Source organism: Cuculus canorus, chromosome 26 (genome assembly GCF_017976375.1).
Source record: "Cuculus canorus isolate bCucCan1 chromosome 26, bCucCan1.pri, whole genome shotgun sequence".
NCBI classification, from domain to species: Eukaryota; Metazoa; Chordata; class Aves; order Cuculiformes; family Cuculidae; genus Cuculus; species Cuculus canorus.
This window is the reverse complement of record NC_071426.1, coordinates 2,222,473-2,245,684: the sequence shown is the minus strand read 5'-3', so window position 1 is coordinate 2,245,684 and position 23,212 is coordinate 2,222,473. Positions and strand designations below refer to the sequence as shown.

General features: G+C 54.8%; 2 protein-coding genes across 7 annotated transcripts; one reads left to right on the top strand and one right to left on the bottom strand.

The window, feature by feature from the left end:
- Positions 1–175: 175 nt before the first annotated feature.
- Positions 176–10,394, bottom strand: PDLIM2 (PDZ and LIM domain 2). 4 transcript variants are annotated; one of them, XM_054088955.1, is made up of 11 exons: positions 10,253–10,385; positions 9,421–9,507; positions 7,164–7,270; positions 5,999–6,150; positions 5,561–5,630; positions 5,385–5,476; positions 5,241–5,289; positions 2,889–3,037; positions 1,931–2,076; positions 1,766–1,859; positions 176–626 (listed from the first exon to the last, which is right to left on the bottom strand). In XM_054088955.1, exons 2-11 carry the CDS (start codon positions 9,440–9,442, stop codon positions 440–442), a joined length of 1,068 nt encoding a protein of 355 aa, XP_053944930.1. In that variant the 5' UTR covers positions 9,443–9,507; positions 10,253–10,385; the 3' UTR covers positions 176–439. The 4 variants fall into 4 exon arrangements, with proteins under 4 accessions (XP_053944930.1, XP_053944931.1, XP_053944933.1 ...); XM_054088956.1 differs by lacking the exon at positions 9,421–9,507 and having other exon boundaries at positions 10,253–10,394; XM_054088958.1 differs by lacking the exons at positions 9,421–9,507; positions 10,253–10,385 and adding an exon at positions 7,435–7,923.
- A 2,816-nt stretch (positions 10,395–13,210) lies between these two features.
- On the top strand, positions 13,211–22,547 carry POLB (DNA polymerase beta). 3 transcript variants are annotated; one of them, XM_054049611.1, is made up of 15 exons: positions 13,212–13,708; positions 14,124–14,181; positions 14,259–14,325; positions 14,508–14,582; positions 15,061–15,119; positions 16,506–16,555; positions 16,992–17,043; positions 17,891–17,975; positions 18,063–18,135; positions 18,473–18,543; positions 18,808–18,894; positions 19,702–19,766; positions 20,302–20,441; positions 21,026–21,132; positions 21,563–22,547. In XM_054049611.1, exons 1-14 carry the CDS (start codon positions 13,648–13,650, stop codon positions 21,118–21,120), a joined length of 1,038 nt encoding a protein of 345 aa, XP_053905586.1. In that variant the 5' UTR covers positions 13,212–13,647; the 3' UTR covers positions 21,121–21,132; positions 21,563–22,547. The 3 variants fall into 3 exon arrangements, with proteins under 3 accessions (XP_053905587.1, XP_053905586.1, XP_053905589.1); XM_054049614.1 differs by having other exon boundaries at positions 13,216–13,708; positions 17,921–17,975; XM_054049612.1 differs by having other exon boundaries at positions 13,211–13,708; positions 21,026–22,547.
- Positions 22,548–23,212: the final 665 nt, after the last annotated feature.

Below are 23,212 nucleotides of genomic sequence, written 5' to 3'. Positions count from 1 at the left end.
ATTAAATTTATAGATAGAGATTTGGTTGAATCTCTCGGAGAAGCCCTTTGCGAAGTGGATGAAGCGGTGTCAGTCCCCCCCCCCATTCCCTCTCCCCCCCCCCTTTCTCCGGTTCCCAAGTGCTCCAGCATCCCTGTGACCCCCCCTTTTCCTTTGCTGTCCCCTCCCCAAAACGTCTCAGCCCGGGCTGAGAACGGCACCAACTCATCACACGTGTGAGGGGAAGAGCGCATCCCCCCCATCCACAACCCGGTGATGCCCTCGATCCCCCCCAAAGGGGTGTCCTGGGTTGGGGGGTGGGGGGTGACAAGGGGGTGCAGGCACCCAGCTTCCCCCATGGGACGATGGGAGCCATGGATATGGGATGTGGGGAGCCATGGGGTGATGGGAGATCTGGGATACAGGGAGCGATGGGATATGGGAGCGATGAGGTGGGGGTTCAGGCATTGGGGGGCACATGGGGGGCAGGGGGACCCCCCTGGTAGCGCAGCCGGGCGTGTTTCTCGCAGTAGAGCTCATCGCCAGCCCAGAAGTGGCCCCGCAGCTTCAGGCTGAGGCCGCAGTCGGCGCAGGCGTAGCAGGATATGTGCCGGTAACGGCCGTCCTGGATCCTCACCGCCTGCGTCCTGCGGGAGACGGCGGCGTCAGCCACGGAGAGAGCACACGTGTGTGTGTGTCCCCCTCGCCATGGGGATGACCCCCCCGCCTTGGGGGACCCCACAGCCCGTGGATCCCAGTGCCCCATGGCTCCCCATATCCCATCACTCCCTATATCCCAGATTTCCCATCGCCCCATGGCTCCCCATATCCCGTGGCTCCCATTGCCTCATCGCTCCCATATCCCCATCGCTCCCTATATCCCAGATCTTCCATCGCCCCATGGCTCCCATATCCCATCGCTCCCTATATCCCAGATTTCCCATCGCCCCATGGCTCCCATCGCCCCATCGCTCCCCATATCCCATCACTCCCTATATCTCAGGTCTCCCAATGCCCCATGGCTCCCCAAATTCCTCAGCTCCTCATACCCCATGGCTCCCATTGCCCTATCGCTCCCATATCCCATCGCTCCCCACATCCCATTCCTCCCCATATCCCAGACCTCCCATTGCCCCATATTTCCCCATATCCCATATTTCCCCGTATCCCATAGTTCCCCATATCTCATAGCTCCCCATATCCCACAGCTCCCCATGTCCCATCACTCCTTGTATCCCAGACCTCCCATTGCCCCATAGTTCCCCATATCCCATAGTTCCCCATATCCATTGCTCCCCATATTCCATCATTCCCATATCCCAGACCTCCCACTGCCCCATAGTTCCCTATACCCCGTGGCTCCTATTGCCCCATGGCTCCCCACATCCCGTGGCTCCCCATATCCCATCACTCCCCATATCCCAGACCTCCCATTGCCCCATTGCTCCCCATATCCCATAGCTCCCCATATCCCACAGCTCCCCATGTCCCATCACTCCTTGTATCCCAGACCTCCCATTGCCCCATATTTCCCCATATCCCATAGTTCCCCATATCCCATCGCTCCCCATATCCCATTGCTCCCATATCCCAGACCTTCCATTGCCCCATAGTTCCCTATACCCCATGGCTCCCCACATCCCGTGGCTCTCCATATCCCATCGCTCCCCATATCCCATCGCTCCCATTGCCCCATGGCTCCCCACATCCCATGGCTCCCCGCACCCCATTCTGCCCCCGCCGGGAGCAATTCCAGGGACGGATCCTGCTCCCCATCCCCACTCACGCGATGGTGCTGCCGCACTTCTCGCAGATGTGCACTTTCTGCACTCCGGCCGTGGGTTTCCGGGCGCTGGGCGAGAGCCGGCTGGGAAAAGGGGCTGCGGGACCACCTGCCATCAGCATCCCCCCAACCCAGACCCCTCCGTCACCCCCTTTTCCCCCTCCTCACCTCCGCCCTCCTCTTCCAGAGCCTCCTGCAGCATGCGGAAGGTGCTGGATTGGCGCGGGGCCGCCCGCAGCTCCCGGTTCTCCTGCAGCATCTTGTAGACCTCGGAATCCTCTTCCAAGCGACGCATGGCCGGCTCCGAGCCCAGGCTGTAGGACCCCAGGAGGGGGGGAGGTGATTTTGGGGGGGATAGGGGGGTTCCCAGCACCAGGATTCTTGGATCCGTTGGCTTGCACCCCGTCACCTGCTCCCTCCACCCTTGGGAGCTGCCCCGGCATGCCCGGCTCTCCCAATCCCTGCCTTCTCCCAGGTGGCTTAACTCTTTGCACGGGTTCCCTCGGCGAGGAAGAACCCAGGGAGCATCTTGGGGTGCCGAGGATCTTGGGGTGCCGTGCCAGGATGGGTGCATGGGGGTCCCCGACCTCTGTTCCCCTACCCTGCACCATCCCCAGTCCCCTCTGGATCTGCTGCAGGGGTACAGGGGGATCCCCAATCTCTCTTTCTCCTGTCCTGCACAGCCCTGAGCCCCCTCTGGATCTATTGCAGGGGTACAGGGGGCTCCCCAACCTCTGTTCCCACACTCTGCACAGCCTTGAGTCCCCTCTGGATCTGTTGCAGGGGTACAGGGGGCTCCCCAAACTCTGTCCCCCCACCCTGCACAGCCCTGAGCCCCCTCTGGACCTGTTGCAGGGGTGCAGGGGGCTCCCCAAGCTCTGTCCCCCCACCCTGCACAGCTTTGAGCCCCCTCTGGACCTGTTGCAGGGGTGCAGGGGGCTCCCCAAGCTCTGTCCCCCCATCCTGCACAGCTTTGAGCCCCCTCTGGATCTGTTGCAGGGGTGCAGGGGGCTCCCCAACCTCTGTTCCCCCACTCTGCACAGCCCTGAGCCCCCTCTGGATCTGCTGCAGGGGTCTGGGGGCTCCCCAAGCTCTGTCCCCCCCGAGCCCCAAGCCCCCTCCCTACCTGTGGCAGGGGCTGGAAGAGGATGAAGAGCGGCGCCGCTCTCTGTACAACTCCCAGGGGTTTGGGGGGGCCCCCGGTGAGGGGGGGCGCGGGGGTGGGGGCAGGACCGACCCCTGCGAGCTGTTCTGGCAGCTCAAGCTTCCTCGATTCTGGAAGGAGAGAGAGAGAAAGAGAGGTGCTGGGTGTCCTGGGGGGTCAGGGCTGGCACGGGGGGTGCAGCAGCAGCAGCCCCCCAACATCCCCAAAGCCTTGGGGTGAGTGTGGCATCATCCGGGTGGTGCACAGGGAAGGGCAGACGGAGAGAATCCTTCTCCTCTTGGGCACCCCAGGGACACCCAGACCTGGCTCAGGGGCTTTTCCCAAGCCCTGGTCCCCAAAGGGGTGGAATTAGGTCCCCAAAAGGGTGGAATCTTGGTCCCCAGGAGGGATGGAATCTCGGTCCCCAGGAGGGATGCAGGGATGCTCCATGGCTTGGCATGGGGGTCTTGCTTCTCCTCCTTTCCCAGACTGGGGCCAGTGGGACCCCAAGGGCATCCCCCACACAAACCAGTAACCCCGCACCCCATTCCCTCCCCGGCATCTGCTCCTGCTTAGCGGCCGCGGCGAGGCAGGAAAAGCAAAACCCCAGCTAAGTGGAAGCCGATGTTGGTGGGAGCAGCCGTCACGCAGATGCAAAACCCCCTGGCAGGAGCCCAGGGATGGGGCTGCAGACCAAAACCCCCCCTGCCTGGACCCTGTGGGGAGGGAGAAGGGCAGCACTGGGGTGCCGTGGGGTCACCAGCGGGCGAGGGATGAGCTAAAATTAGTCACGGGTGGAGCAAGGCAGCTTTGGCTTCATCCCCAGCAGCGCCAACCAGCCTTGGGATGCGAGCGGAAGCGTGGTCCGAGGGCTGCCATCCCTCTTTGGGCAGGGGGTTTGGGGGCGCAGCATCCCACGCGGCCCCAGCGAGGGGGGTCTGGGGCACGGAGGGACCCTGTGGGGCTGAACCCCAAAGCAACTAAAGGGTTGGGAAGGAAGGAGGGAGCGAGCGGACGGAGGAGCCAAGGGGTGGCTGGGGCCGCGGCCAAAGGCAGTTGGGGAAGGGCGGCGTTCAGGGCCACCGCGCTTCCCGATTTGGGCTTGAAAAACAAGAAAAATAGCAAACAAGGAAGGAGGAGAGGAGGGAGACGCCAAGCCCGGAGCCAGCGGCTGCCCCACGGGGCTCAGCAGCCGCCCAAAACCATGGCGGGGAGGGATGGGGCGGCCGCGGGCATCCTGGGACCAGTCTGGGTGGTGGGGGAAGCATCCCAGCTCCCGGTCTCCCAGTTTTTCCCCAGCATGGCAAGAGCCGGCGGGCACTGCTGGGGGTGCGCCAGGCTGTGGGTCCCTGCCCTGCCAACACCCCAGTTTTCCCCCTCCAGGGCTGGTGGGAGCGGGGCTGCACCTCCCCAAACTGGTTTGGTCTCCCCAGGCTGGTGCCGTTGCCAAGACGTGTTGGGTAGGAGAGAGCAAAACATCCCTCGCCAGGCGTTGCCGGTGCCCGCGGGGACCAGGAGATCCTGCTGGGTGGCACGGAGGCGGCCGGCGGCATCGGCAGAGCCGCAGACGGGGTCCCCGAGGGGGAGCGGGGCTGGGAGATAACGTGGGATGGGGATGCGGAGGGCGAGGGTTGGGGGGTGCAGAGAATGAGGGTTGGGGGATGCAGAGAGTGAGGGTTTGGGGATGCAAAGAATGAGGGTTGGGGATGCAAAGGGAGAGGGTTTGGGGATGCAAAGGGTGAGATTTGGGGGCTGCAAATGGTGAGGGTTTGGGGATGCAAAGAATGAGGTTTTGGGGATGCAAAGAGTGAGGGTTTGGAGCTGCAAAGGTTGAGGTTTTGGGGCTGCAAAGGGAGAGGGTTTGGGGATGCAAAGAATGAGGGTTTGGGGATGCAAAGGGAGAGGGTTGGGGATGCAAAGGGAGAGGGTTGGAGGCTGCGAAGAGTGAGGGTTTGGGGCTCCAAAGGGTGAGATTTTGGGGCTGCAAAGGGTGAGATTTGGGGATGCAAAGGGAGAGGGTCTGGGGATGCAAAGAATGAGGTTTTGGGGATGCAAAGGGAGAGGGTTTGGGGATGCAAAGAATGAGGGTTTGGGGCTGCAAAGGATGAAGTTTTGGGGCTGCAAAGAGCAAAGGTTTGGAGCTGCAAAACACGAGGGTTTGGGGCTTCAAAGGGTGAGAGTTTGTGGCTGCAGAGGATGAGGCTTTGCGGCTGCAAAGGATGAAGGTCTGGGACTGTAAAGGGTGAAAGTTTGGGGCTGCAAAAGGCCAGGGCGTATGGATGCCCCAAAACACCTCTGCCCGTTCCTGCTCAGCACCCGCTGCCCCCTGCTCACCTGCTGGAGGCCTGGACGGGCGAGCTGCTCCTCCTCCAGGGGCTGTGAGCTGGGGGGACAGGATGCGGCCATCAGGAGGGTCCCTGCCCTGCTGGGACCCCTGCCCACCCCTCCAGCCCCACACACCACCCGGTCCAGCCTTACCTTGCGCTGCCGGGCAGGGGGATGAGGGATGCTGGGTTGGAGCAGGAGGCTCTCGGGGTACCCTGGTTCTCATCCTGCATCCGCAGCGCTGCCTGGGGAAGGGAGGGAGATGCTGGCAGGTGAAACCAGCCCTGGGTTGGGGGGGTCTGGGGGTGTGGGGGCTGCCCAGGGCTCACCTGGAAGCGTGTGGAGAGCATCTCCGGTGAGGTGTCCCCATTGGTGTGGCTGAGAGGTGACATTGGGGACCTGGGGATGAAGGGGAAGGTGAGGGTCCTGCATCTGCCCCAGGATCATTCCCCTGCAGCCCCCGGGGGTGTGGGGGCACGGAGCAGCCCTTGGTCCCCAGACGAGACCGGTCGGCCAGGTAACGGCTGCCAGGGCTGCCTGGCCTCATTACCACCTGACTTTTTTAATTACAGAGCCAGGACAGGCTCCCGCGGCGATGGCACAGCCCCAAGAGTCACTGGAGGGGGAAAAACAACCCACGCACGCAAGTCTTTGGGGACTCCAGCTTGGGGGGGGGGGGAAACTGAGGCACAGCATGGGGACCTCGCTTCCCAGGGGATGGGGATCCAGGCATCCGAGCTGCCGCCGTCGCCCAGCACAGCACCCACCTCTCCACCTGCAGCTGGAGCTGCGCCAGGCTCTGTTTGATCTTATTCTGCGCCTCCACGTTGAGCATCTCGGCTGTGCTCTCCCCGTTGATGGAGACGATGGTGTCCCCTGGGCGGAGGTCGCCCGCGGCCGCCTTCCCACGCTCCATCACCTCCACGGAGAAGGGGACAAGGGGACAGCCCTGGTGTTACGGCAGAGGTGCCGGGGGCAGTGAGCCCCTCGCCCGCTGCCCCTCAGCCTTGAACTGCGGCATTCCCACGGGCAGCACTCCTGCATCGCCACGGCCCAGGGGTTGGTGCCCAGTTGCATCTCCCTTTGCACCCCTAAACCCTCACCCTTTGCACCCCTAAACCCTCACCCTTTGCACCCCTAAACCCTATCCATTTGCAGCCCCAACTCTTCACCCTTTGCAGCCCCAAACTCTCACTCTTTGCATCCCCAAACCCTCACCCTTTGCACCCCTAAACCCTATCCATTTGCAGCCCCAACTCTCCACCCTTTGCAGCCCAAACCATCACCGTTTGCTGCCTCAAACTCTCACCCTTTGCATCCCCAAACCCTCACCCTTTGCAGCCCCAAACTCTCACTCTTTGCATCCCCAAACTCTCTCCCTTTGCATCCCCAAACCCTCACCCTTTGCATCCCGAAACCCTCACTCTTTGCATCCCCAAACTCTCTCCCTTTGCATCCCCAAACCCTCACTCTTTGCATCCCCAAACTCTCACTCTTTGCATCCCCAAACCCTCACCCTTTGCAGCCCCAAACCCTCTCCCTTTGCATCCCCAAACCCTCACCCTTTGCATCCCCAAACCCTCTCCCTTGGCATCCCCACCCCTCGCCCTTCACCGCCCAGAGCAGACAGCTCTGCACCCCTGAATCCCCCAAGCCAAGATGCTCCTATCCCCCAGGACCCCTCCGTCCTGCCAAAACACCTCCAGCCCCTCCGTCGGGGCTCACGCCATCCAGGGAGAACCAAGGCCATGGCAAGAAGAGTCAGAAGCTCAGCGCAGCCCTGCCCAGCCCGGGGGCAGCAGGAGCCCCGTCACCCGCCGTGGGGCTCTTCCCACAGAACACGATCCCCCCAGGACAGCAAACAGGATCTGCTCCCCAGAACAGCCCATCACGGCACCCGCCCCGGCATCCCGGCAGCCCTCGGGCTCCTACCTTGGAGACGGTGATGGGCTTCCCAAAATCTCTTCCTCCAGTGATGCGGAAGCCCCACGGCGCTGGACCGGCGAGGGTGACCGTCACCGGCATGGCACCGGGTGGCTCTGGGTGGGCAGAGAGACGAGGCATCAGGAAACCTCTTCTTCCACCACGAGGCAGACCACCAGGCTCCCCAAGTCCCCCTGCACCCCCAAACCCCGCACCCAAGGGTCCCCAACCCAAGGCCGATGGAGAACAGCAGCGCCTTCCTTCCGGGGAGGGAACCCACGTCCTCGCGCCGTCGCGAGGCACCGGCAGCCGCCGTCGCTTCCTCTTGCCGCCACGATGCCCTCGGCCAAGGCTGGTGGCTTCCTCCCATGCTGAGCCCCCCCTTAAAATATGCGGGGGGTCCCTGGGCACCCTGGTGGCGCAGCCGGTGGGATGCAGCAGGAGATGTCACCCTGTCACCCCCCAGGAGATCGGTGCCACCTCAGCAGCGGAGACCGCACGGCCGGGCCAAGCCAGCGGGGTTTGGAGGGGAGGATGTGGTTGGTCGGGAAGGGAGGATGCTGCTCACCACAGTGGTGGCTGCACACGCAGCAGGGCTGCAAGCGCCATGGAAGCAGGGAATCAGAGAACAGTTTGGGTTGGAAGGGACCTCAAAGCCCATCCAATCCCACCCCTTGCCATGGGCAGGGACACCTCCCACTGGATCAGGGGCTCCGGAGCATCCCCTGGCATGGGGCAGTGTCCCCATGGCACCCCAGCAAGCGTGGCAACCTCTGGCTTCCATGAGATCAGTGGGAATGGGCAGCTCCTTCCTCTAAATGTTGGTTCTGGCATCCCTGCTTCCTGCTTTGCAGCGTCCCTGCACCATCCCATCCCATTGCATCCCGTCCATCCCATGCATCCCATCCCATCCATCCCATGCATCCCATCCCACCCCATGGATCACATCCCATCACATCCCATCCCATCCATCCCATGCATCCCATCCCACCCCATGGATCACATCCCATCACATCCCATCGCATCCCATTGCATCCCACCCCATCCCATCCCTCTCTCCTGCCCCATCCCATCCCATCGCATCCATCACATCCCATCGCATCCCATCCCATCCCATCTCATCCCATGCATCCCATGCTGTGCATCCCATCTCATCCCATCCATTCCATCCCATCCTATCTCATCCCATGCATCCCATCCTATGCATCCCATCTCATCCCATCCATCCCATCCCGTCCTATCTCATCCCATGCATCCCATCCTGTCTCATCTTATCCCATGCATCTCATCCCATCCATTGCATTGTGTCCCATTACATCCCATTGCATCCCATCCTATGCACCCCATCCCATCCCACCTCATCCCATGCATCCCATCCCATCCCATCCTATGCATCCCATCCCATCCCATGCATCCCATCCCATCTCATCCCATCCCATCCCATCCCATCCCATCCCATCCTATCCCATCCCATCCCTCCGCAGCCGGCAGCCCGGCACAGCACCGGAGTGGCCGCGGATCCCATCCGCAACCTTCGGGAAAGGCATTTTAAAAATCCCAGGGGCACAAAGAGGGGTTTGAGACGCTGCCCGGAAGAATTTCCTGGGCTGGGCTTCCCAGCGCCTGGAAAAATCCCCAAACCCCGTTCCCATGCCTGGCCCTGCTCAGCATCCCTGGGAGCTGACGCTGCAGAAGGGGGACGTCGTCCACAGCCGCCTTGGGGACCCCAAAACTCAGCTGAGTAGGAGCTCCTGACCCCCAACAGTCCTGCACCCCTTCTCCAGCCCCTGCACCCCTCTTTGTCCCCTACACACCTGCTCCAGCTCCTGCACCCCCCTTTTGATCCCTGCACCCCTTCTCCAGCCCCTGCACCCCCCTTTTGACCCCTGCACCCCTTCTCCAGCTCCTGCACTCCCCTTTTGACCCCTATACCCTTTCTCCAGCCCCTTGCACCCCTTCTCCAGCCCCTGCACCCCCCTTTTTACCCTTTCTCCAGCTCCTGCATCCCTCCTTTTGACCCTGCACCCCTTCTCCAGCCCCTTGCACCCCTTCTCCAGCACCTGCACCCCCTTTTTGACCCCTGCACCCCTTCTCCAGCCCCTTGCACCCCTTCTTCAGCCCCTGCACCCCCCCTTTTGACCCCTGTACCCCTTCTCCAGCCCCTGCACCCCTCTTTTTACCCCTTCTCCAGCCCCTTGCACCCCTTCTTCAGCCCCTGCACCCCTCTTTTGACCCCTGCACCCCTCTTTTGACCCCTGCACCCCACCTCCATCCCCTGCTCGCTCCATGCTCCTCGTCCCGGCGCACAGCGATGCTTTTGTGGCCGTGGCGGCTGGTGGTGCTTCTTGGCACCCTGCGAGTGGCGACGGGCGGGTGACAGGCGATACCAGGAGGCACAGGGGACGTGGGGACATGGGGACAAATCCTGCAGGACAGCCCACACCTCCTCCTCCCCTACCTTGGGCATCCCTGGGTATCGAGAACCCCAAGAGCTGCATCCCTGAGGGCTGAGCATCCCTAACAGATGAAGTCAGAGCCCCCCAACCATACCGTCACAGCCCCCCCAGGGTACCAGGACCCCCATAACTGCATCCCCGAGGGCTGAGCATCCCCGACAGTGAAGTCAGTGCCCCCCTAGAGCCCCGCAAACCATTTTCTCACAGCCCCCACATGTACCGGGACCCCCATAACTGCATCCCCGAGGGCTGAGCATCCCCGACAGGGAAGTCAGCGCCCCCCATAGCCCCCCACTCCATCCTCTCTTCGCCCCCCCCGGGTACCAGCACCCTCGGATCTGCATCCCCGAGGGCTGAGCATCCCCCCCAACCCGAGGCAGCGCCCCCCAACCCGTCCTCCCACAGCCCCACCGTCACCCCTGGGTACCAGGACCCCCCCAGAGCTGCATCCCCGAGGGCTGAGCATCCCTGACAGCCGAGATCTGTGTCCCCAAAGCCCCCCACTCTATCCTCTCGAAGCCCCCCGCCCCCGGGGACCCCCGCCCCGGGTACCAGGACCCCCCAGAGCTGCATCCCGGACGCTGAGCATCCCCGACAGCCCGAGCGCCCCCTAATCCCGCAGCCCCCCCCGGGAGCGCTCACCGAGCCGGGCGGCCCCGTGGGGCGGCGGAGCGGAGCGCGGCCCCGGCGGCAGCACCGCCCCCAAAGAAGGGGCCGGCGGAGCCCAGCGGGGCCGGGCCGGGGCCGGGGCGGGCGTTCGGCAGCGCCGTCTGCGGGATCGGCCGTCCCGACGGGGCGCACGGGGACGGGGGAGGCGCTGGGGGAGCCCCGCCGCCCCCTCGAGCATCTCTGCCCTATGGAGCATCAATGACCGCAGCATCTCTGCCCCACAGAGCATCAAAGACTGCAGCATCTCTGCCCCACGGAGCATCTCTGCCCCATGGAGCATCTCTGCCCCATGGAGCATCAATGACCATCAGGATCCCTGCCCCCTTGAGCATCTCTGCCCCATGGAGCATCTCTGCCCCACAGAGCATCAATGACCGGCAGCATCTCTGCCCCACGGAGCATCTCTGCCCTATGGAGCATCTCTGCCCCATGGAGCATCTCTGCCCTATGGAGCATCTCTGCCCCATGGAGCATCAATGACCGCAGCATCTCTGCCCCATGGGGCATCTCTGCCCCATGGAGCATCAATGACCGGCAGGATCTCTGCCCCATGGAGCATCTCTGCCCCATGGAGCGCCAATGACCGCAGCATCTCTGCCCCATGGGGCATCTCTGCCCCATGGAGCATCAATGACTGCAGCATCTCTGCCCCATGGAGCATCTCTGCCCCATGGAGCATCAATGACCGGCAGCATCTCTGCCCCACGAAGCATCTCTGCCCCATGGAGCGTCAATGACCGGCAGCATCTCTACCCCATGGAGCATCTCTGCCCCATGGAGCATCAATGACTGCAGCATCTCTGCCCCACGGAGCATCTCTGGAGGCCTCTAGAGAGGTCCTTGGGGTCCTAGAGGGGTCCTGGAAGGCCTTAAAGGGGGTTGCATGGGGCTCTAGAGGGGTCCTGGAGGTCTTAGATGGATCCAAGAAGACACTAAAGGTGTCCCAGGGGGCTCCAGAGGGGTTCCGGTGGTCCTGGAATGGTCCTGGAAGGCCTTAAGGGGGTCCCAGTGGGCCCTATGAGGGGTCTTGGGGTCCTAGAGGGGTCCTGGAAGGCCTTAAAGGGGTCGCATGGGGCTCCAGACGGGTCCTGAGGGTCTTAGATGGGTCCTAGAAGACACTAAAGGTGTCCCGGGGGGCTCTAGAGGGGTCCTGGGCATCCTAGAATGGTCCTGGAAGGTCTTAAAGAGGTTCTAAAGGGCTCTAGAGGGGTCCAGAGGGTCCTAGAGGGGTCCTGTGGGACCCTACAAGGGTCCTGCGTGTCTTAAAGAGGTCCTGGAAGTTCTTGAAGGGGTCCCATGGACCCCTAGAGGGGTCCAGAGGGTCTTTGATGGGTCCTGGAAGGCATGAAAGAGGTCCCAGGGGGCTCCAGAGGAGTTCTTGGGATCTTAGAGGGGTCCTAGAAGGTTTTAAAGGGGTCCCACAGGACTCTAAACAGATCCTGGGGGTTCTAGATGGGTCCTGGAAGGCCTCCTAAGGACTCCCTTCTGTATCAGGTTTTCCAGCACGAATCAGAACGTCCGAACACACTCTCCTCTCCCGTCCCCTCTCCCGTCTCCTCGCTACGGGCTCCTCTCTCTCACTTTTGCTCCTTGTTTGCAGTCAGAGTCCTGAACAGACTTTGTTTGACTCTCGGATTACCGAGGACTCGTTGCTGACACTGGAATGAGAGATGGACTCCGAATGGATGAGCGTCTCTCCAGGAATAGATTCCTGGAATGGATCTCCCGATTCCAGACCGAGTTGCAGAGCACATTGCTTTGGTTCAACAGAAGACACTGGTGTGGTATCAGCTTTAGGGACCTCCAGGACCCCTCCAGAGACCCCCAGAACACCTTTAAGGACACTGAGAACCAGTCGAGGACCCCCAGGACCCCTTTATGGACCCCCAGGATCCCTTTATGGACCCTCAGGACCCCTTTATGGACCCCCAGGACCTCTCTACGGACCCCCAGGACCCCTTTATGGAATCCCAGAACCTCTCTAGGGACCCCAAGGACCCCACTAGTGACCGCCAGGACCCCTTTTTGGAACCCCAGGACCTCTCTAGGGACCCCCTGGACCCCTTTATGGACCCCCCAGAACCTCTCTAGGGATCCCAAGGACCCCACTAGTGACACCCAAGACCCCTTTATGGACACCCAGGACCCCACTAGTGATCCCCAGGACCTCTATGGAACCCCAGGACCTCTCTAGGGACTCCCAGTAACCCCTTATGGACCCCCAGGGCCTCTCTAGTGACCCCCAGGACCCCCTTTATGGACCCCCAGGACCTCCCTAGGGACGCCCAGGACCCCACTAGTGACCCCCAGGACCCCTTTATGGACCCCCAGGACCCCACTACAGACGCCCAGGACCCCACTAGTCACCCCCAAGACCCCTTTATGAACCCCCAGGACCTCTCTAGGGACCCCAAGGACCTCTCTAGTGACACCTTGGACCCCTTTATGGACCCCCATGATCCCACTAGTGACCCCCAGGACCCCTTTATGGACCCGTAGGACCCTATTAGTGACACTCAGGACTCCTTTATGGACCCCCAGGGCCTCACTAGTGACCCCCAGGACCCCTTTATGGAGCCCCAGGACCTCTCTAGTGACAGCCCCCCCCGACTGCAGTACCGCTCCGCGGCCGCGGCACGGCAGCACTGAGCCCCCGCCCCATCCATTCCCAGCGATCCCAGCTACGGGGAGCGCTCGCTGCAGGGCCCGCCCCCCCGGGGCGCTGTTCGGCCGCTGATTGGCCCTCGATTCCTGAGTGACGCGCGGCTCAGCCAATGGTAACGCTGCCTTTAGCAGGGCCCCCCCGGCAAACACACGCCACTGCGCATGTGCGTTATAAACGCTGCAGTACTTCCTTCTGCCCGGTCGGCGGCAGCAGAGAGCCGGGTGGGCGCGCCCCACCGCGCATGCGCGCCAGTTCGACCGTTCAGCCTGAGGCCTCGGGGCTGCGGTGCCCTTTCCGTCCCCCCGAACCGGGAGCGCACGGAGCCCAACGCCTGATCACCCCCTGCCCGGGCTTTACGACGGGCCCCCGAGCGCAAGGGGACGGCAAATAGTCGCTTTTCATCGATTACCGCACGTAACTCCCGGGAGCGCTCCCGCCCCGGGCTCACTGCCCGCAAGAACGAGTCACCCCCGGAGCCGCCGCCGCCCCCGCGAGGCGCGCTCCGCTCCCCGCCTCGTGTGGAGAGAGGCAAAACCCTACAACCCCGGCGAACCCCGCAGAGGCGGGGCTGCCCGGCCCCGGCCCTCCTTCCGCCCCCCCGCGCGCTGCGATGACGTCAGCCATCGCTCAGTGACGTCACTTCCTGAGCGCCCCCTTCCCCGGAACCTCCGCTGCTTCGGGGGACCCGGTGCTGCCGGCGGCCATGAGCAAACGGAAAGCTCCGCAGGAGAGCCTCAACCAGGGCATCACCGACTTTCTGACCGGTACAGATGCTCCCCGCGTCGCTCCCCTCCTTCTTCTTCCCCCCTCGTCGCTCCCCTCCTCCTTCATCCCCCCTCATCTCTCCCCTCCTTCTTCGTCCCCCCTCGTCGCTCCCCTCCTCCTTCATCCCCCCTCATCTCTCCCCTCCTTCTTCTTCCCCCCTTCTTCTTCCCCCCTCATCGCTCCCCTCCTTCTTCGTCCCCCCTCATCTCTCCCCTCCTTCTTCGTCCCCCCTCGTCGCTCCCCTCCTTCTTCGTCCCCCCTCGTCGCTCCCCTCCTTCTTCGTCCCCCCTCGTCGCTCCCCTCCTTCTTCGTCCCCCCTCGTCGCTCCCCTCCTTCTTCCCACGCGTCGCTCCCCTCCTCACCCTCTCGCCATTCCTTCTCCCCTATCGCTTCCCCCTGTGTTTCTCCCCGCAGAATTGGCCAACTACGAGCGCAATGTGAACCGGGCTGTGCACAAGTACAACGCGTACAGGTACTTCTCCCCTGCCTCGGGGCCCGGGGGCCGGCAGCGCCTTAGCCCTCCGGTCGCTGACTGACACTGTTCCACAGGAAAGCAGCCTCGGTTATCTCCCGGTATCCCAGCAAGATCCAGAGTGGAGCCGAAGCCAAGAAACTGGTAGGTGCCTGTGCCCCAGGGCTGGTACCCACCAGCTCCTCTACTCCCTTATGGTCCAATATATTATTGTGGGTTTGGTGACCTTATAGTTCATTCTGGATTCTAAATTCTGGGGAGCTTCCAGATCTTGTGGCTTTAAGTCATCTTCAAGTTAACTTCTCTTGACTGTCTCCCTGATTTAGGATGGAGTCGGTGCTAAAATAGCTGAGAAGATAGATGAGTTCTTATCCACTGGAAAACTACGCAAATTGGAAAAGGTGCATTTCTTTCTTTTCCTCTCTGTTTTGCAATGTTTCTTCGTAACTGGTAAAGACACCTCCTTGTGCTGCTTGTGTTGTCCCTGGAGAGACCGATGGTGACCGATGGTGAACATAGAGCCTATGGTGAGTAGCAGGCAGGGAACAAGAAGCTCAGCCAAAGCCTCAAAACTCTCTGTTTATGAAAAGATTTTATATTATATTATCTGCATGTGAACATCTCCTATGAGAAGTGGAATTCTGACGCTGGAAAACTGTGGAGTTTTGTGATTTATCCAAGCTGTTCACCTTAGGTAGTTAGGCAGTTTTCAGGCTTGGTACATCTTGAGTTATTGTGATACACGTAGTACCCTTGGTGTTGGTTTGCATGTGTAGTGAGCCTCTAGAGCAGAATCTAAGTCGATTTAGCTTCTCCAGATTTCTTTGTTTATTGCGAATGGAGTAAAGAAGGGTTTGGTTTGTCTTCTTTTCTCTGCAGATTCGACAGGATGATACAAGTGCATCTATCAGTCTCCTGACACGAGTTACTGGCATTGGGTAAAGGTTTTGGTTGGTTTTTGGTTGGGTGGTTGGGTTTTTTTTTCTTTCTCCTGCTTATTTTCTGGAGTTATGAACAGAATATCAGCAACTACAATAACGAAGACAATGAGTTTGAGCTGATGCTGTAGTGCTCACGCTGAGACACTGTAGTCGTGATGACACGATTGGCTGAGAAGAATGGGTATGGAATTGTCAATTCCAGACTTTACAGTAGAGGAGTGCAAGGGAGAAGTTGCTGTGTGCAAGCTGAGAGGGGAAGGAGAGGTGAGCTAGTCAAGGATGGAACCATGGAAGGCTGAGAAGAGCGGAGGGAGGTTGGGCCCAGGGACAATGATGCTCCGTCACGTGTTTTTAAAAGAAGTAGAGCTCTGGAGCAGGCAGCAAAACAAACAAAGAAACAAATCCATCAGGGCTCTTGTGCAACATTTGAGACCCGTGATGGGGAGGGTAGAGAGTGCAATCATCCTTAAGTAATTCTGAAGGAAAACATGCTCAGGGTTTGATATACAGGGATTTGAGAAAGCCTTTGAGAAGTTGGATGCATGCAGAAGGAGAAGCCCAGGTGCTGTCCTGTCTCGGGACAGTGAAAGTTGCCTCGTTCAGTCTGGAATCCAGCAAGAGACAGGGAAAGGTGAGAAAGGAAGTATGTGGCAGGTCAATTCCATTGTAATGTAAGTTTTATTGAGAAAGTAGATTCAAAGTCTTTAAGAGTAGTGGAGCTGCAACCAGGGATTCCAGAGTAGTTGAAGAACAGTTCCTCAGGAAGGAACTACACTTCCAGACTGGTGCTTCTCAGCGTTTTGGAATATTGGGTAGATATCTGGCTATAATGTTGCTTGAATGCCTGTCTCATAGTTGAAGTGTTGTTCTCTCACAGCAGAGGTACACAAATTGATCTGGTGGCAAACCCTTAAAGGGGGAAAAAAGTTTCAACCATTTTCTTGAGCGTTGTGCTTAAGGCAAGCTCTCCAGCCAAACTGGAGCTGCAAGTTCCGCACCTTGCAAGTGTGGCCTTTGTGAAGTGGTATTCTAAAGATTCTTTTGCGTTGCTGTCACCTTAAGCTTGTTCACAGACTGATTACGGTTCAGGTAGTTCTTATCGTGCGTTCAGTATCGTCTAAAGCAGTAGTGCCTGTTCAGTGAGTTTTTCAGGGGGGGTTTTGCTTATTTTTTAAAACTTTAGAGCATTATATAGTTATATCAGTGGCGAAAAACGTGCGGGCCAAGACTCGGAGAGCTCTCTCGGCTGACTGAAAGTACAAACTGAAAATGCATGTGCTGAAAAGAGGGTGAGCATCAGCAGCTGTAGTTCATTCTAATGTCCTTTTCAGTGTGTTACCATTCTTGCTGTTCCTGATGGCAGATTGCTTTGTCTCTTTGCAGTCCTGCTGCTGCTAGGAAGTTTGTTGAGGAAGGAATTAAGACTCTAGAAGGTAAATATAACTTTGGGTCCTCTGTTCGTGCTCCAGTAATACGTTTTCCTCTCAAGCTGCCTGTTCCGCAGTGGTGCTGTGATCACAGGTTGGCCCTGGGTTCAAGCACAGCATATAAGATACAAAAGTTAGTGCACAGGCCAAAGGCGTTACGTACATATCCAAAGTAAACTGCTTACAGATTACATGGGAAATAATGATTTTGGCTTTGAAGTGAATAGTCTATTGAATTCTTTTTCGGGAAGTGTTCTGTGCATTTGTGCTCATCCTGTCAGCTGTTGAGTAGTCAGTTTAAAATCTCTTTCTTTGTGTTTGAGGTTGCAGTTTTCTTGTTATGTATTCTTTCCATGCATCATCTTTGCATTGCTGGAAAGTTACTGTAAGATTTTTAGTCCTCGAGTAAATTTTTATTTTTTGTTTTTCCTAATTGTTTCAGATCTAAGAAAAAAGGAGCACAAACTGACCCACCACCAACGAATTGGGTTGAAGTAAGCTTTCTTGGGTGAACATGCTTGGCTTTTCTATTGACTCCTTGGCACCAGGACATAATGTAAGGTCACACAGGCCAAGTACGGTTCTGTTCTCCGTGTGCTTTACACGCCTTTCAGCAATATTCAGAGCTTTCCTTTCATTTGGGTTGAAATTCAGTAGGCTTAGTCTCCATCCAGTAGGAAATTAATTTCAAATTACTTTTTCCGTTAGCTCATGGAGAGTCACTTCAGCGAGATTGCAATGATGTTTCTTGGGAATCGGGATAAAAGTGGTTCAGGCTATTTATTTTTGTGCTGCGAGCAAGGTAAGGCTTTTGAGTGTCTGAACTTGGGAACAGCCCTTGCTGTCGATGGTTTTTTATGCTGGAGGGGTGAGGAATGTTCCCACTGGTTAGGTGCATCCTTGTTTCACCCGGCATCTTTGTCTCCACAGTCGGGCAGCACGCTTCCAGTCTTTTTTTATAGCTGAATGTAAATATATAGGGAGGTGTATTTGACTTGTGAGCTTTCATAACCTCTTTCCACCATAGGTCACCTCAAACCACGAGTGAGGGACCTGTTCCTCCTGCTTGCTGGTGAACAACTGAGTTTTTCCAGAGCTATGTAAATGCAAACTAATTGGTTGTACGGTAGTTTTACTCGCGATTCATAGCAGCTCTTCATATACAGTGAAAATTAAATGCAACGGAACAATCTTCTAAGCATTGTCAAACTCGCAGTTATGAGTTTTTATTGACACTCAGCAAAGTGTTTTCCAAGATGTTTGGTGAAAATGAGCTTTTTGTGATGTGACAGTAATGTAAGTTGTGTTCTTTTTTCTGATGCACACTGAATTGACTGAAAGTCTTTCGGACACTTATTTTTATATACGCAGATATTTCGAAGATTTTGAGAAAAGAATCCCAAGGGAAGAAATGCTGCAAATGCAGGTACGAACATCCTTATTAGGATGTGAGGCACCGATGGCTGATGAATGACTGACACCTCTAAACACACAATTTTCCTGTTTTACGTAGGATATTGTGCTGAAAGAGGTAGAGAAGCTGGACCCAGACTATATTGCTACAGTCTGCGGCAGTTTTAGACGAGGTTGGTACCCCCATATAAAAGAGGAGTATATCATAACGTGAATTGTTTGCATGATACAAACCATTGATGTCATCCATAATGACACTTGTGCTTCCTTGCTATAGAGTACAGCAAGAAATTTCGGGGTATTTTCTGAGATATGTGGGGTATAAACTTTTTGATGGAAGAACAATGTTCTCTTACTTTAAAATTGGGTTTTTTGCAAATATCTTTAATACCAACAGACTGGTTTCTACCGGAAAAAATATGTTGGTAGGAAGAGGTTAGTGGATGTTCACCAGTGTTAGTATATTTTATCATACGCAAAGGGATTTTTCTTTTCTTCTTACTTGCCTAGGCGCAGAGTCAAGCGGTGACATGGATGTTCTCCTAACCCATCCAAGTTTCACTTCCGAATCATCCAAACAGGTGTGTTTCTCTGTTACTGTGGATGAGTACTGTGTGTTGCTCCCACAAAGGTCTGTTTAAATTCAGAAGATGTGTAGTCTCAGACTTGCATCGCAGCTTGTTGCATAATTTTGTTTGGTTTATTGCTATCCTTTTTCCCCTCTGGGTCCCACATCAGGTACAATTACACATATAATTATAGTGATGTATTGTCTCTGGGTAATGGATAAGATATTCTTGTTATTTGTGAAATAATTTCTTTTTCTGTGTTGTTGCTGTTCCTAGTCAAAGCTTCTGCGTCAAGTTGTAGAACAACTGGAGAAAGTCCACTTTGTCACAGACGTGCTCTCTAAGGGTGACACCAAATTCATGGTAAGGCTTTTTTTTTTGGTGGTGAGGGCTGTTGGGGGACATTTCCTGCCTTTGTCCTCAAAGTGGAAGCTAAAAGAGGAACGTTGTAGAAGGGAAACTATGACTGCAGCTGAAAGTCTGAGAAAAGCGAGTGTAGGTAAGGAGACAGACGGTATAACTTCAAAAGCATAAGCAATGTAAAGCTTTCAAAACAAACCTAAGAATAGGAGGAGGCTCGATATGAAGCTGCAATTGGTGAAACAGTTTAGTATGTAGACATTTCTCATCACTCCTTATGGTTCATGTTCCTGCCCGCTACTGCGTTGTCATTTAAGGTGATCGTAGTCTAGGGAAAAAAAGAAAAGGCTGACGTGAACTGCATGAAAATGACAAAGCGTTTGCAATTAAAAGTGGCAGAGGATTTCTCAAGGAAAAACTTTCTTTTAATTTCTGTTAGCTTGAGTTATTATATCTCTGCATTTTCCTTAACCTGATGATATTTGTGCATACTGAAGAGCCTGATAATAATTAGTGCAGAGGAATGGGAAATGAGAAGTCCTGTGATTCTTCCTATGGCAATAGCTTAGGAGGCAGTTATATGGTACATTGAGCTATGGTCCTGTTAGCAGCGTAAAATAGTGATTTATGGTCCTATGACATCCGGCCATTCTAGGAAAATATTTAAACCAGTTCAGGGGGGAGTTTAACTTGGCTCTCCAGGATGACTTAGAATTGGTCAGAGGGTTGTTTAGTGGTAGGGAGGTGAGGGTTGATCTCGAATCTCTTTAATTTCATTTTGAATTTCTTGCTTTCCTTACATCCTTACAGGGTGTCTGTCAGCTGCCAAATAAAGAAGATGGAACAGCCTATCCACATAGGAGAATTGATATCCGGTACACACACCAAAAATGTGCCCCTGGAAGCCCCTGAAACCCCTGCTTTAGCTTTCTGCTACATAGTAGGCATTTGCCTCAAGTTCTGCATTCAAATCTCTTATTTCCATGTTTAGAACGTGGCATTTACTAGGTTTCTAATTCCTTTGCAGTGTGGACTGCTAGTATCTACAACAGGTTATTAGCAGGAACGCTCTATGTTAAATTATGGATTTGTATCCAGCTCCAGAATTATGACCTACTTTATCGTACTGCTTTGACATTAATTCTTGGCTGCAGTGTAAGCACGATAACTATGCTGAACAGGCTGAACACTGGTAACTTCTGGGTCAGGGTAGATGTGCTGAACCGTTCTTTGCTACGCAGTTGGTTTCATTCTTCCATCTGGCTTGTAGGAAAACCGAAGATACGGAGTTGTAGAGTGTGTACACCTAATTAGGAAGTAAACTTAGTGGCTGAGTGGCTGAATTCCAAAGGACTTGTAACTTTTTTGTTATATATTTGTTCTAAATATTTACTTTTCTTTCACTTCTAGGCTCATCCCCAAAGATCAGTATTACTGTGGTGTACTGTATTTCACAGGAAGCGATATATTCAATAAGAACATGAGAGCTCATGCTCTGGAAATGGGCTTCACAATCAATGAGTATACAATCCGTCCCTTGGGCGTCACTGGTCAGTCTGAGCCTTTGCCAGTATTCTTTCTAGTTACACGCTTTCTGTGATCTTCTCTTTAAATTGATTCCTCAGTGTAATGATTAAATCCTGTAGTTCAAGCAATTTTTGGGTGTCCTGGACACCGTTCCAGCAGGCAGAGGCAGCACTGTGGCATAAATTTGCCTCTTTCGGTCACTTAATCTGCTTGAAGTCTTACTGACCTAAAGATTGGTTTTTTCAGTGTCATGCACAGCACATATGTGGTTTCCTACTCTCTTAGCAACATATGTTATGTCTTTCAGTTGTTTTATTTTGGAGAGGGGCTGACTATATATATATATGTACACGTATCTATATATCTCTATATAGATAAAACTATTTAATTGCATATCCACATGGTTAATTCATTGCCTTATTTCCTTTGACAACGGTAAGACTCGATACCTAAACGCCGTATGAAAAGTTCTGTGAGGCATGCTGTATTTTGGGTTTTTAAGTCTGTTTTACTTACAGCAGTTTTGTCTTAATCCTGCAATGCATTTGGCGTTTCGGGGTTGTACAGACTTTTCCCCTTTCAAATAACGGCTGTAATTTTCTCGCAGGAGTTGCTGGAGAAGCCCTACCAGTAGAGTGTGAAAAAGACATCTTTGACTATATCCAGTGGAAATACCGAGAGCCGAAGGATCGGAGTGAATAACTGCTTGTCTAGGTTTGTAACCTAGAGAGATGTTTTCTTAGCTTCCTATGAATATGCAAAATGCATATTCTTTCTTTGGATGTTACTGCCTCCAAAAATTGTACGTTGCTGATGTCGAAAGCAAGTCCATGGCGCTAGCACAGAATGTGAAGATTAAATCCTACAAGATCTCATTTTGATCTCTCTGCCTCTCTTTCTCCTTCCCTTTAAGGCTGATTAAAACACTTGCTATGTTTAACTGTCTCCTGGGTAGGAGATGGATATTTGAACTGTTGGAGGAATTTATCGCCTCATAATTGTGTATTGGTCTTCTTGATCTTTCTTCTGACTTGTTTCTAGTTCTTTGTATCTTATGTATGTGTAGACACCGAAATGAGAAAGCTGTCTGTGTCCTGAAGAATACCATTTTCAACTGCCGTCTCTCTCTGCTTGTCTCTGTTAGGTGTCCTGATGCGCTGCTGAACCTTGAGCTAAGCTCTTTCTGCGTCTGTCCTTCCAAAACCTTTCAGTGTGGCCACGTCCTATTGTGTCGCGTGTGACCCGTGTTCTTTCTTCCTAGATATGTTGTGCTACTATCGGATGCAGCCTTCTATATTTTGTTTGACTTACCATTACCCAGAAGTCTGACCGGGTTTATTGATGCATTTTTATCACTCCTAAAGTGACAGTCTGCCCTTTTTTTATATGCAAACCCATCCCCTCTACTTCTATCGCTCCTCTTAAATCATTGTGAAAGTTAATGACTCTTCTGGATTTGAGAGAAGATCCCATCAAGATGCATTACTAATTGTATTTGGGACAGGGATTCTTTTAGTTAACTTAAAGCCTAACTAGTTTTAAGTAGTAAATTAGTAATCTTGATATATTATAGAGCATCAGCATGGAATGTATTGCTGCTGCTGTGTTGGAATGTCTTCCAGGAGTATAAGGCAAATGTATTTTGAGAATTGCAAGCTTCAAAAGGCAAGGATGTTTTATACATGGTCAGATTGACTATTGCTAATTATGTAATGCATTTCTGGATTAGTTAATGACCTGGATTAGTTAATGACTCTATCTGCAGAGAGGAGTTTACATCTATATCGATGACCTGAATCATAGAACAAAGATGGGTGTAGTACTGTTTCTTATTTCTTATCTGACGTAAGCCTACATTTTTACTTGTTCTTACATAATTGGCAGTGATGAGTCGGAATAATGAAGACTACAGGCTGATACTTTTTTATCCCTTTATTTTCTTCTGGTTTTGCTTATGGCAGTTTATTTTCTGGGACTGTTCCCCAGCCCTAATCCATGCAGTGGTATGTAAGGTTGACTAGAAGTTGACTTGGTGCTATGTGAAGTTTTCTGACGCCTCGTAGAAAATGTAAATATAGCTGATGTATTTGGTGTTTTCTTCAATAACCAGTGGGAATAAATGAAGCAAGAATTCCGTCATGGATGTGTAATCCTGGTTTGTTTGGTTTTTTAGCTGTAATTTTAAAAGCAGTAATGTGAGCTGACTCTGTTTATTAGTCTGCGGTTTCAGTACAGGATAGGGGATGATGTGACTGAGAGCAGCCCTGAGGAGAAAGACTTTGGGTGCTGGTCCATGAGATGCTCGATGTGACCTGGCAGCGTGCGCTCGCAGCTCAGAAACCACCTGTGTCCTGGGCACCATCAGAAGAAGCACAGCCAGCAGGGAGGGAGGGGGTTCTTCCCCTCTGTTCCTCTCTTGGGAGACCTCATCTGGAGGACTGGCTCCAGTTCTGGAATCCTCAATATAAGAAGGAGATGGAGCTGTTGGAACGGGTCCAGAGGAGGCTCCAAGGATGATCCGAGGGTTGGAGCACCTCCTGTATGAGGCTGAGAGAGTTGGGGTTGTTCAGCCTGGAGAAGAGAAGGCTCCGAGGAGACCTTACAGTGACCTTCCAGTGCCTGAAGGGGTACAAGAAACCTGGGGAGGGTCTGATTACAAAGGCTTGTGGGGGTGGGATGAGGGGGAATGGGTATAAAGTGGAGAAGGGCAGATTTAGACTGGATATAAGGAGGAATTTCTTCCCTGTGAGAGTGGGGAGGCCCTGGAACAGGTTGTCCAGAGCGGTGGTGGCTG